We start from the raw sequence: 14,948 nt of genomic DNA on the forward strand, positions 1-14,948 counted from the left end.
ATTTAATGACATTTCTCTTATTAATGACTCTGGTGGGGCAGCAGTCCTTGTCCTCCTAGACCTTTCAGCAGCCTGTCACACTACTGATCATGAGACCTTGAGCATTTGGTGGGACTTAAAATTCCTGCTCTTAACTGATTCAGGGCATCTCTCACTGGTAGACACTTCTCAGTGACTCTCAATTCCTCTTCTTAGTCTACTGCTCCTGTTAAATGGGGTGTTCCTCAGGGATCCATTTTGGGTGCCATTTTATTTTCTATGTACTGTATCTTCATCCTATAGGAGTTATTTTTAGGAAATGTTTCTTTTCGATGTTGTGTTGATGACCCACAAGTTTATATTCCTGTCTGCAGTAATGAGTCAGTTGCACAATTGTCTTGATGAACTGGAGATTCTGGATGGCTGACCATTTTCTTGATCTCAGTCACAATAAAACAGAAGTGCTGATAGTCCTGTAGTTAAAGCTCAAATTGATTTTGAAGTTCTTGACACTTTCGTGGACTTTTACAAACTTCAAGTTTGGAATTTTGGGGTTATTTTTGACAGTTTTGACAGTTGCTTTTTCCAACTTCGTCTTTTAGCGAAGGTTAAGCCCCTTTTTTTTTTTTTTTTTTAAATCTCCTAGGGATCTTGAGAGAGTTACTCATACTTTTATCTTTTCTCGATTTAATTACTGCAACATGCTGTATTTTCAGATTAGCAAATCCCTGATACGCAGGTTGCAGTTGGTGCAGAATTATGCTGGTCGTTTTTTTGGTTAGGTTCAAGAAAGTGTGACTCTGTCTCCAATTTTAGCCTCTTTACACAGGCTGCCAGTTAGCTTTAGAATTGATTTTAAAATTTTGCTGCTGGTTTTTAATTCCAAACATGGGATTACTCCCACATACTTCTCTGAATTATGTGTTCTACACCTGCTATCCAAAGAGTTTTAGATCTACTGGTCAGCTGTCTCTTGTGGTTCCTCGTACTAAATGCAAAACTAAGGGGGACAGGACTTTTGCAGCTGCTGCCCCTCGTCTGTGGAATTCTCTGCCTTACTACATTACTGACTCACTTTTATTCTTTAGCTTTAGATACTGGCAATTCTCCCCATTTAGTTAGTGCTTTGCTTCAATTTAGTTCCGGTTGTATTATATTTATATAGATTATACTAATACACCATAAGCTTGAATTACTCAGAAAATAGAAAGTCTGTATGTGAGGCCATGATTAGGTGGAATACAAAACACCCAGCCTATATTTATTAAATGCAACCAATCATGAGACTCCTTTTGAGATGGAACAGCATAAAGGTTGAGATCAAGAGTGACCAGCAAAAGGTCTTGAATTCGGGTCTACCGCAAAATCACTGCAGTAGCCTGCTCAGCCTAAAACTTTCTGAGAGGCAAGTGATAGTCTCTTTGGAACAGCAGATTACATGATTGTTGGCAATAAGTGGCATCGATCATGTGGCGTACTGTTACGGATAAGGCCAATAGACTATAAGCTGTGAGGTTATAGGCTTTTTGCAGTCACTGGCTTAATGTGTAACCCTAAGCAAGTTATTTACATTACCAAGTATGGAAACAAGTGAATATTGTGACTTCAGCAAAGTAATAAAAGAACAAAAATATACTGTTACACAAGAGTTCATATGCTGATTAATAGAAAAAACACCAAGATGAAGCCATTTAAAAGAGAAGTCAATGTTTCTGCCTTTTATAGTCACAGGACATTTTTTTTGCTATGAAACACTTTGCTTTGAGGCTTATTGTGAACTTACCACATTGTTTGGGGAATCCTCACTGTTCTAAAATATATGAATATGGTGAGGCAGTAACTATCACAGTGTAGTCTTACTTGAATTGAAGATACAGTATTTAAAGTTTATTAGTGTAAAATACTGTTCAAGGTTGAAAAGGTTAAAAAAAAAAATCCCTATACTCTAGCATCACAGAGAATCTAATGAGTTTCAGTGCAAGCGCTGCTAGGACATATGGAGAACATTCTGTTGCACTTAGAAGCTTCAATACATAAATTCATTTTTAGAACCGTTATGATCCTGTTCACCAATATGGGGGAACAGGAGCTTATATCACGAGCATTAGGAGCAAGAGAGGAACCAACCATGGATGAGGCACATTTGCATTATAAGTAGTGTACGCACACATTCAGTCAGAATCAACCTAACCCATTCTTCTTTGATGTAACAGGAAGGGAGAAGTTGTGAAAAAGAGGCAAGGCACATAAGTGTTTCACATAATTGTGAGATATGAGGTTCACACTATCAGGGATCACCAACCCCACAGCCTGAGGAGTCAAGTGCTGTGAACATCCCGAGAAGCTGAATGGAGACTCTGACACCAGTAAGGTGCTAAGCAGGAATAAGGATCTCCATTGGGTGAGTGATAAACTAACTCCAAAAAGAACAATTAGTGATATTAAGGGAACAAAGTGTCGTACAGTGCATTGTCTTCCTGGAGAATGGGTGGTAGACATCCCTCCACATGTAAACAAGTTTCTGGTCAGAACTGGGGGTGATCCAATCATCATTGTCCATGTTAGAAGAAATAAACTAGATGTGGGTAGACAGTGAATTCTGCAGACAAAATTTAAACAGCTAGCTGTGAAGCTTGGGGACAACAGCATTGGTCTTCTCTGCCAAGTGTCAGTCCTGGATAGGGGACACTGTTTTATAACACTTTTGGAAGAGATGACCTGACCTAATAGGCACTGAGTGGCCCATGGAGTAGTGGTTTTTCCCTCTCTGACCGTGCATATCACCAGCAGCTTGTAGTTGAGGAATTCATATACCAGCATAAATAATTAAAACCCAAAATAATCATTGCAGAGTTTAAGGGCTTCATGTGTAAGACAGTCGAATGAACAGATTTGATTATATGTGAAATGATGTGAAATATTCTTTTACACGCACAGATTGAATGCATGCAAACGTTTCTCTGCACAATATTCACAAATGCTGCTTCTCACTTATGTTGTTTCCCAGTTACAGTTTTAAGATTTTCACACTTGAAATTAATGGAATCTTTTTATTTTCCCCTTTTGTGTTTTTAGTGCATGTCGTTATGAGCAAGTGTCCTAATTGGGAAACAACATAAATGAGAAGCAGCATTTGTGAATATTGCACAGAGAAAAGTTTGCATGCATTCAATCTGTGCGTGTAAAAGAACATTTCACATCATTTCACATATGATCAAATCTGTTCATTCGACGGTCTTATACATGAAGCCCTTAAACTCTGCAATGATTATTTATTTTGGGTTGTAATTATTTATGCTGGTATATGAATTCTTCAACTACAAGCTGTTGGTGATATGCACGGTCAGAGAGGGAAAAACCACTACTCCATGGGCCACTCCGTGCCTATCAGGTCAGGGAGCATGTACTGGTACAGCCTGTTGCCACACTCACCACACGAAAAAACAGATCAGGATCCCAGTTGTCAACCCCTCTGGCAGACACACAGTCCAGTAAATAACCAGACACATGGTACAGTTCCTCCCCCCCGCCCCCCCAGAAATGGCCATCTATCTGCAACAGCCAGGTGTTACATGGGTGTCTCCTTGGCCTGGTCCAGCCACTCAGGTTCTCAGCAATGAGGATCCTGTGAGCTTGATCACCTTCGATGAATTGCACTATATAGCCTTTTTGCCATAACTGACACTCCCTCACATTGCATTTAATGTGCCTCATTCGGGACACCAAGAGCAAACACTCATGCAACACAAAGTCAAATCAGTGGATATCCAAGGATTCTCTGAAGAGATACAGTCCCAAAGGAGTTCAGTCTTCATCTCAGGTCACTGAATAGTGTCCATGTTTCTGAACCATATAGCGAAACTGGAAGCACCAGGGCTCTAAAGACTTGGACCTTTGCCTTTTTTGCAAGGATATCCGGAGCGCCACACACCCCTTGCATGACCACACATGATCTCCTAATCCATCTACAGACTTCATAGGAAGAGTCACCATGCATGTCACTGCCGAGGCAAGTAAACCTCTCGACAAGGTCGACACTCTCTCCGCAGACAGATACACTTGTGAAGGCTGAGCCCAAGAAGTCATTAAAGGCCTGGATCTTGGTTTTTATCTGGATACTTGCAAGCCCAGACACTCAGACTCCTCAATCAGTCTCTCGAGAGCCCCAATTAGACCCTCCATTGCCTCTGCAAAGATCACAGTGTCATTGAAACTTTCTTCACCAACAGATGCCCAACAGCCACTAGACCACACAACCATTCCCAACACCCAGTCCGTGCAAGCACTGAACAGAGTAGGAGCAAAAAACACACTCTGACGAACCTCAGAGTTAACTGGAATAAACACAGAGATTCTGGCGCAACTCTGCACAGCACTCACAGTACCAATGTACAGGCTGACCATGTTATCAAGCAACTTTGTGGGGATCCCGAAAACTCTCAGGATGTCCAACGGGATGGCTGGATTGACTATGCCTATTAGATTGAGATGAATTAGCTGGCCAGTTGGTGTGCCCTCAATAATATGAGCCTGAATACACCAAAAATGGCTGAAATTGTTATTTAATTTAAGAGCAACACTTTCATATTTCACCCCAGCTATAAATATTGTCACGGTCATAAGGGTGCAGTCTTTTGAATTTCTTGGGACTGCACTTACTATGAGCTTGCTAGAAAACATAGAATCTTTTATCAAAAAAGGCTCAACAGCACATATTTATTCTTCACAAACTTAAAAATTTTTAACTTGTCCCAATTAGTGCTTGTCCAGCTGTGTAGGGCTATCATTGAGTTCATTGTGAACCAGAGAGCTGGGCACGAAGCAGAAAATGGCCGACAGTGGGGTAACTCGCGTTGAAATCGTAGTTGAGGAACTCCAAGCACTTGATGAACAGATTCAGAAACTCCTGTCCTGACGGAAATACCTGAGAAATCTGAAGGCCCGGCTGTTGGATAAACCGTCCTTGCCATCTGGAACCGGCGAAACATCAACCCCGCGTTGTGCCGACCTCACCCCAGTCTCGTAGGAGCGATGCCGCTGCTGACCTCGGTGGATTTCAGCTATGCAGGCGGGGGTTCAAGGCCAGAGCACCTCCATCGGCACAGGCGAGCATTTTATCTCAGAACCGGTTTGACCCTCTCCGCGTCCCCATTTCGCCTTCAGCACCTGGTGATGTATTAGTGGTAGGTGATTCTATCGTTAGAAACCTTAATGTCGCATGCCCTAATGCAAAATCGTTTGTTTCTTGTTTTCCCGGTGCTCGTGTCCGAGATGTAATGAAACGTGTGCCAGCAGTCTACGAGAAACACAAGGAGAGGGCAGTTGGATCAATCGTCTTGCATGCCGGCGTAAACGATATAAGGCACCGACAATCAGAAATCCTGAAGGCTGACTTCGCAGCTTTGATTAAAGACACGAAGGAGAGGACCCCATCGGCAAAGATCTTCGTTTCGGTCCACTACCTCTCGTCAGACGATCCAACGAGTACTACAGTCGTCTGCTAGGGTTGAACAACTGGCTACAGGGTTTCTGCAAGAAGAAGGATGTCGGTTTCATCAACAATTGGAATCTCTTTTGGAAAGGCGCGTCTCTTCAAGCGTGATGGCCTGCATCCGAACAGTTTCGCCCGGTCCTCTCCGAAAACATATCGAAGGTAATTCGTTTTTCTTGACTATCTATCTCTGCTCTTAACCCCTTCCGAAATAATACTGCTGTGCCAGGACATGATGAATGTTTAATAGAGTCTTCCGTTAAAGTGCACACCATTAATACTGTAATAAGCAATCTCAATGCACGTAGAAAACCTAGGAAATACGGCATAAACTCCAATAATCTAATTAAAATCACTATTTTAGAGGAACAATGTATTAAAACTATAAAACAGATCACAGATTAAACAAAAATATACACAGAGCGCGCTAATAATAATTTAGTTCCTATTCCAAATAACAATAACGCACATAGTACTCATCTCTGCACCTCCAAACATTAAATATGGCACTATTAAATGTTAGAGCTTTAACTAACAAAACGTTTTTATCAACGATCTTATTAGTGATAAAAAATAGATCTTATTGCACTAAATGAAACATGGCTTGAATTCAGATGCGCGCAGTTTTAATCGAATCTGCGCCCGGATTACAGTTTTACTTGCAAACCGCCAGGGAAAAGGGGCGGATTGGCTAACATTTACTCGAGCGATTAAAATGTAAAGATGTCAGTTTTGGTAAGTTCAAGTCCTTTGAGTATCTCGCCGTTGTTATTCATGGAGATTCTCAAGTTCTAGTACTATCCGTGTATAGACCTCCTAAATATAACGCGCGTTTTTGAGGAATTCTCTGACTTAATGTCAATTTTAATTACTAACTATGACACACTCCTAATAGTTGGCGACTTTAATTTTCATATAGATAATCAGTGTGATCTAAAAGTAAAAGAATTTATGAACCTCCTGGATTCTTTTGATTTGAGACAACTCATAAATCAGCCTACACATAAAGCAGGTCATACATTAGACTTAGTGATTACTAAAGGACTGAAAGTTGATATAAAACAGATCATTGATATTGGTCTATCAGACCATTTTCTTCTACTTTTTAATATAGAAATAATGATAAAAACACTCATGAGAAGCATATTGTTAAAAACGCTTCTTTGATTCGCAGCAGCTTTAAAACTTACAAACATTTTAAGCAATCAGTCCGTTTATAGTGCCAGCTATAATAGCGAGGACAATGTAAATAGTAAGGTGGAAAGATTTAATTCTAAAGTGAGAGCTGCTGTTGACATAGTTGCACCTGAAAAGACAGTGAAAAAATCTTCTAGCATTGTTATACCATGGAAGACCCAAAGAGTGTCTGATTTAAAGAGAACATGCCGTAGAGCTGAGCGTCAATGGAGGAAGACTAAACTTACTATCCACCACGAAATATTAAAAGTCAAAATAACAGAATACAATAACACTGTCCGTCTTGAGAGACGCTGCTATTTCTCAAGATTATAAATAACAATGCTAGTAATCCCAGAGTCTTATTTTCAACAATTGATCGCCTACTAAACCCAGGTAGCTCAAAGGAATGCCTCCTAAGTGCTTCCAGTGAAACCTGTGAGGCTGTCGCTGTATTTTCAATCAAAAATTAATGATATTAGAAATAACATAGTATATCTCCCCAACACTAAGGATCCTCCTAAACCCCAGCATCCTGTTATAAACAAATTAAACTCTTTCACTAGGATAGATTTACCTGATTTAAAAAAATAATCTCTCAATTAAAACCCTCCACCTGCGTCCTTGACCCGATACCAACAAGGTTTTTCAAAGAAGTATCAGGCGTGCTAATTGATAATGTTCTGACATAGTAAATTCGTCACTAGATACTGGGGTCTTCCCAGACTGTCTTAAGACTGCTGTAGTTAAACCCCTACTTAAGAAACATAATCTTGACCCCTCAGCTCTTGAAAATTTTAGACCCATCTCTAACCTGCCTTCTTAAGTAAAGTTCTGAGAAGGCAGTCATTATGCAGTTAAATGACCACCTAAATAAACATGCTATTCTTGATAAATTTCAGTCAGGTTTTAGAACAAATCACAGCACAGAAACTGCACTCGTTAAAGTAGTAAATGACTTGCGGGTAAATGCAGACAGAGGCCATTTATCTGTTCTCATCCTCTTAGATCTGAGTGCTGCATTTGACACCATTGATCACAACATTCTTAGAAATCGCCTTAGTCAATGGGTGGGCCTCTCTGGCAGTGTCTTAAATTGGTTTGAATCCTACCTGACAGGGAGAAAATTTTTGTTAGTTGTGGGAATTACAACTCGAAGACACATGATATCCAATATGGTGTTCCACAAGGCTCTATCCTGGGTCCGCTGTTATTCTCAATCTACATGCTTCCGTTAGGTCAGATTATCTCAGGGCACAACGTGAGCTACCACAGCTATGCTGATGACACACAGCTGTACTTATCAATAGCACCTGATGACCCTGATTCTATTGATTCACTAACACAATGTCTGACTGTATCTCAGAATGGATGAATAGTAATTTTCTCAAGTTAAATAAAGAGAAAACTGAAATTTTAGTGATCAGCAATAATGGATACAATGAGGCTATTAGAAATAAACTGGATACATTAGGATTAAAAGTCAAGACGGAGGTAAAAAGCTTAGGGGTGATTGTTGACTGTAATCTGAATTTTAAATCACATATTAATCAGATCATTAGGACAGCATTTTTCACTTAAGAAACATAAGTAAAGTTAGACCTCTTATATCACTGAAAGATGCTGAGAAATTAGTTCACGCGTTTGTTTTCAGTCGACTAGATTACTGTAACGCACTCCTCTCAGGACTACCCAAAAAGATATAAATCGTTTGCAACTAGTGCAGAATGCAGCTGCTAGAATCCTAACTAGGAAAAGAAAATCAGAACACATTTCTCCAGTTTTGATGTCACTACACTGGTTACCTGTGTCATTCAGATTGACTTTAAAATTCTGCTTATGGTTTATAAAGCCTTAAATAATCTCGCCCCATCTTATATATCGGAATGTCTGACACCTTATATTCCAAATCGTAACCTCAGATCCTCAAATGAGTGTCTCCTTAGAATTCCAAGAACAAAACTTAAAAGAAGTGGTGAGGCGGCCTTCTGCTGTTATGCACCTAAAATCTGGAATAGCCTGCCAATAGGAATTCGCCAGGCTGATACAGTAGAGCACTTTAAAACACTGCTGAAAACACATTACTTTAACATGGCCTTTTATAACTTCATTTTAATCGTAATTTAACTTAATCCTGATACTCTGTATGTTCAATTCATCATAATAACTATTCATGGTGGCTCTAAAATCGGTACTGACCCCTACTCTCTTTTCTGTTTCTTTTTCCTGCGCCACCACCACCTACTCAAAGCTTCATGATGCTCCAACAATGATGGACGGATTAAAAGGCAGAAGTCTACGTGACCATCATCATCATCAAGCCCTTCCGTGAGAACCCTAAATCCAAAGAGGACTGTTTCATTTATGTTAGGTAGAATGCCCAGAGGGACTGGGCGGTCTCATGGTCTGGAATCCCTACAGATTTTATTTTTCTCCAGCCGTCTGGAGTTTTTGTTTTTTCTGTCCCCCCTGGCCATTCAACCTTACTCTTATTCGATGTTAATGTTGATTTATTTTGTTTTATAATTGTGTCTTTCATTTTTCTATTCTTTAATATGTAAAGCACTTTGAGCTACTGTTTGTATGAAAATGTGCTATATAAATAAATGTTGTTGTATCATTAAAAGAATTCTCACTTCCTCCATGTTAGTTTTGGCATCGTTTACTTCAATATAAAAACAGCAACATGATGCTCAGAGAACAGAAAAGATTGCAGACCTATATTATTATTATTATATAGTTTGTGTATATATTCGTTGTTGCATACATGTGCATGGGGGACAGCTCAAGGGCTCAGATAAGTGTAACTTCCCAGATGGAACACCAGAGGGCACTGTTGCCTGATGCCTACTCGCGCTCTCTCTCTGCAGACCAGAGGATTGATGGCCATATCTTCTCTGTTGTCACTTCTGGCATGCACCTGCCTGGACCCACCTCTCTCTGCCAAGACCCCATAAGACTGGAAGCTCCAGGATCTTGAGAAGTCTATTTTGAGACTTGTGTTGACATCACATTTTCTTTTGCCTTTATAACGCGTGTGAATCGACGTTTTGTTTTCATTATATGAGGTTAACCTTTAGGTGCCCCCAAGAGTTATGATCTCTTTTTCTCTCTCATCTTTATATTATTTATCTATCTAAATCTATAGATATAGATATCTAAATCTAAAGATATAGATATCCATCCATTATCCAACCCCGCTATACTACAGGGTCACGGGGTCTGCTGGAGCCAATCCCAGCCAACACAGGGCGCAAGGCAGGAAACAAACCCCAGGCAGGGCGCCAGCGCACTGCAGTAGATATAGATACCTAAATCTATAGAGATAGATAGAGAGATAGGGACACGTGCCTTTTTAGAATTGCACAATTGCCAAACCTGAGGGGTAGAATTTAAAGCAAAGCAAAAATAAACTAAAAAAATGACAACATGCCATTGCTGTTTATGTCAGGTTGTGTATGGATGTTGGCCTGTATCCTATAGATATAATGTATTTTCATACAAACATTTTAAATTCCCTTGTGAATTTCATCTTGGATTGGTGTTACAAGAGCATTTCAAAGCAGCTGCCTGGTCAAAAAACACACACTCCCCAAATCAGGGGCACCTTTGACCAGAACCAGTCATTACAGGCACATTAATATTGTTTAGGCACAGCCTGACACAGTCCCCCACTCACTGGGAGGACACATGTCACTATTCTTTACCCTTAGAGTGCTTTAAGAAATATCTTTAAAAATGGTCACTACAACGTCCCTGCAGCAGCTCAGTAAACCTGACTTGTCATATGTTATAGTCAAGTCCTCATCACTTATTCTAGGTGTTCATCTCTCTCTATTATTTATTTCATGTGTGTGTGTATTATTTATATATATAAGCTTTCTGTATAAATGGAACAGAATGACTCAGGAGAACTCATCTATCAAAGAAGCTGAAGCGATCTGAAAAGACAGAAAGCATGTCGGACGGACACTAGCAGCATCTGTCACACAGGTTTCACTTGGGTTGTTGTTTTTTTTTTTTCCCCCCTTTTGCGGAAACACACACTAGCCATAGTTCTTCAGGTTTCCTGTTTAGTTTCCATAGCAATTATCAGTTGTGCATTGCCCACCCTCATAAGCTTGTTTTTTTAGCAAGAGAGAATAGTGAAAGATAAATGAAACTGGAAGAATGATCATAGTCTGTCAAAAAAAAAAAAAAATATGTATAATTTGATATAACTATAATGTTTTTGGAGTTTGTTTTTTACAGCATGAAACTTGATAGGTCAAATTTATATCTGCTGAACTGTTCTGCAAAACGTTCACATATTCATTCTTGACAGTCAAGAACAATGAATTGCAAAGTACGTATGATCTGAAATCGTCATCTTAAACATGAAAAAGGAAATGCTGTTGATTGAAGACTGTTTCATCACTTTAATTCATTCTTTTTTTTATCTTAATCTACTTATTCCCACATAGGGTCAGTATCAACCCTTGCAAGGCTGGGGAACAAGGCAGAAAAAGATCCACTGAACTGCACACTTATTGATGTAGTTACTTGAGATAATAAGGATTACCAATCACCGTAACATACACAGCTTTGTGATGCAGAATAGAAACAAAAAGCTTAAAGAAAACCTACACTGTAAGACATGGGGAAAGTATACAAACTCCTCACACAGTTGTGGACTAGGATTTCAACTGCAGATTTAAGAACCATGAAGAAGCAGCGCAAAATGCAAGACACACCCATCATCGAGATATCAATGTTTTCAGTATCAGGGGACTCTAAAACATTGAGATCCATCGAAAAACGGAGATTGAAATTTTTGACGAATCTAAAGCTTTCGCGCCTCCCCCATAGATGATGGGTTATGGTGGGAAAGGGCACAAAGCAAAAATTGTATTATATGTTAATTTAAGTTTGCAAACAAAAATATGTCAGGATTACATGGAAAAGCTGCTTTTCATGACATACTGTATCTTCAAGTAGTATATTGTATTGTGGTAGACAGCAGTCACAATATAAATGAAAGGCTATGCGTTGCCTGAACTGTTTCATTTCTCACCGGATTCTCAAGCTAAACACCAGCTTCTTTTAAAGTGTGCACTGATGATCTTTTTGCACTCCTGCTAAATGCTGGAACTGTAGCCCTCTTGAAAGCACTGCCATAAGATCACCCACATAATTAACTTTTTCATTAAACTGTACACAGCAATACTGCTATAGAGTTCTGGTATATTAAATTTCCTAAATACGTCTCTGACCTCTTTCTCAAATCCTCCTGATTTAAAGCATGCGCCCTCCTACCACTCAAACATCTAGCCCCACCCAGCAACACCCAGGCCCCATGCAGACTATGATGCACCAGCAGACCGCTGTTACAATATTTTCTTATTAACTCAATAATGGACATTTTTGGAGCAATTTATAACATGACACAACACAACCAGTTTCTCACCATTTTGTTTAGCCTTGAAATGAACAAAATATTTCTGTTTTCAAAAATGTATATATTTGTTGCTTGCTTTATGTCGATCGGATGATGGGGCACTTTGAGTCTGGAGGTACTGCCACCTCAGGGGAGTTGTGGGAATATCCTGTACACCAGTGTGTGAGATGATCCAAGCCAGTATCCTTAAGGGTCACCAGCAGCCATGCACCCAGAATAATAGACTTGGCAGCGGAGAAACTTCTCTGAAGACCTTGCAGGAAACTCTCTACCTGCATCCCCTCCTCCACACTCTGCACCAGCTACTTCATGACTGAATGGTAACACCAATGACTATGTTACTTGGTATATCTTGCTGTTCGCTTGTACTCGCTTTATAATCTACATTTTAATTTCTAAAGATATTGTTTATGTTTTCATGATATCCTAGGCAAATAATATTACTTAATAAAAAAATAATCTTATTAATCTAACTACAAGTAATGTGAAATAACTAAGCACTCACCTATAACACAAAATATCAACAACAATAAATAATCTTTGTAGCAGAGTTGCATAATGATAGCACTCCAGCAGACTGGCACTTGACTTTGCGCCATAGCATGTGTTATGAACAGACATGAACATGCTGCATGTTAGTCTGAAAAGTAATAATTCCACTATAATCTGCCCATGTGATAATAAAAATGGAACTTTTTTTTGCAAGCATAACTCTTCTGACATTGACAACTGCCCCCAGAAATTACTGATGATGACCCTAACTGATGTGTGTTTGCCACTCACTATGCTACATCAAACAAGAATCGTTTGGACAGATAAGGGTGAAAAGATGAAATGCTTTTTAATATCAGAGTCACAGTGATCGATAATAAAATCAGTGTCATAAAGATTTTCTTACTAATTGTAAATCTATGAAACCATAGGTTGTTCTCAGTTACACTTATGTTGCCTGTCTTTACTGAAATCACATAAAGCTTATTTCCAGAACCCTACCCCACCCAGTTACTACCCTATGTTGCAAAAATAGAACATACGTGATTTTTCTTCCTTGATCAAAACATCCTTGATCCGTAGTTCTCCATTTTGGTCTGGAAAGCGAATGGAAAGAACCATGTTCTTCAAAGCTAGATTCTTCTTCACTAGAAATATCTGATAAAAAGGGTAAAGGGAAACAATTAGAGGACATGCATAAAAGCAGATCTCCAGGCCATAGTGGTCAAGAACTACATGCAAATTAGTTTTTGGTTGCAATTTTTTTTTTTTAAACACACCATGAGGCAATAAAAATGTAAAGGAGCATCCTGGTCAAAAGGGGATACTTGCTTTTTGGAGTTTCACTCCAAACCTCTAACAACGAAGTGTCACATTATGGCAAAGTGGATGTTTGTAGTGTATGGGTCAAGTGAACTGCTGATAAAAGAAGTAGATAATCCACCACTAGCAGATTAAAATCTGTAGCTAACACATTTGGTACGACACTATCTTCTTTACAAGCCCTCTTCCCTACTCTATCTTCTTTTTAACAAAGAAAAGCTAACTAAGAAAAATGAGAGCAATGGGCTGAAGAATGATATTTAAATTTGGCAGAGAGTATCTTCTAAATTAGAGGCAGCATGCATTTCACTCAGTCCTCCACTAACCCCCCACACTCCTCGCCAATTCATCTACTCGCTGTATTTTCCTTTACATTACACTTTCTCCTCTCTTCCCTAATGACTGCTTTGAACAGTGTTTTAATTTCCTCACCTCCTCCATCCTGCTATACTCTTATTTTCAAAACATCTGCTCTCTTTAGGAAGGCTTTCCTGTTTTTACTCCAGTAAGTTTACCTCTCTCTACCATTATATTAATTCTTCTTTCCGTGATGTGGACTTCACCTTCTCACCTTCATCTGATTAACTCTTTCAGATTTCAAATCTGCTTCATTTTCTTGTGTCTACTTTTTCAGAGCATACAATTTCATTCTCCCTTACCTTTGTCAAACATCTCCCTTTCTCCTTGCCTCTCACATTCTCTTAAAAAAGGAAGAAACTCTAAATATCCCAGGCTCCTCTTCTTGAGGACATCTCACTCAACCTCTGTTCTTTCAACACTGTTGGCTAGCTGGATTTCCACTGCTGCCCCCTCTTCCTTCTTGTGCTATTTTCTGAAATCAGTTTCCCTCTCTTTCTTCACTCTGATTCACTAGTTTCTCTCTTTGATCACATCTCTCCTCTTACTAGATTTCCTGATTAGCCCCATCAGTTCCAATCATTACCACTGCTCCATCAAATAGTTCACCTCTCCATCCTCTTTTCTTCCTTGTAACGTTGTCTCCCTACTATATCGCATCATCCTTTAACCATATGCTTCACTCCCTTTCCACTTTGTTTTCTCTGAGCTGACAAAGTGTGGCTCAGTGTTGCAGCTAAATTGCTCTAAAAATGGCAGAGATGCTCTATAAGTACAATGCATCATCGTCATCATCACTGTTTTTTATTTTACATTTTACTAACTGTGATTCTTGATTTTAGTCCTGAAGGCCCACCCTGGCGGCAGGCTTTCATTCCAACCAAAGTCTTCTTTTAATGTAAACTGTATGTTAATTAAGAAATCTGTTATTTCCCAGTTAATTGATTTGTATCAATCCAGAAATTACAAACTGGTTTAAAAAAAAGGCCATTAATCTCCATTTTCAATTTTCATCCACACTACCCCATAATTTTTCAACCCCAGAAAAAAAGACAATTAAAAACGCTATTCAGAGGCATATACTTCTGAAAACACCAGCTTGGTGTTGCAATGTGGACAGACAAAAACAGACTTAAAAACACAGACTCTAATCACGGTCTGATTTGTTCATACTTAGTATGCATCCCTTCCCTG

At 39.3% G+C, this 14,948-nt stretch overlaps 1 protein-coding gene across 1 annotated transcript in view; it reads right to left on the reverse strand.

The window, feature by feature from the left end:
* rin3 (Ras and Rab interactor 3) overlaps window positions 1-14,948 on the reverse strand; it is a 66,646-nt gene that overhangs the window by 34,478 nt on the left and 17,220 nt on the right. The window contains exon 3 of the mRNA XM_039740955.1: window positions 13,118-13,232. Coding sequence (XP_039596889.1) covers window positions 13,118-13,232 — 115 coding nt within the window. The remainder of the gene's footprint in view (window positions 1-13,117; window positions 13,233-14,948) is intronic.

The sequence above is a fragment of the Polypterus senegalus genome, chromosome 18, assembly GCF_016835505.1.
Source record: "Polypterus senegalus isolate Bchr_013 chromosome 18, ASM1683550v1, whole genome shotgun sequence".
Classification (NCBI taxonomy): domain Eukaryota; kingdom Metazoa; phylum Chordata; class Cladistia; order Polypteriformes; family Polypteridae; genus Polypterus; species Polypterus senegalus.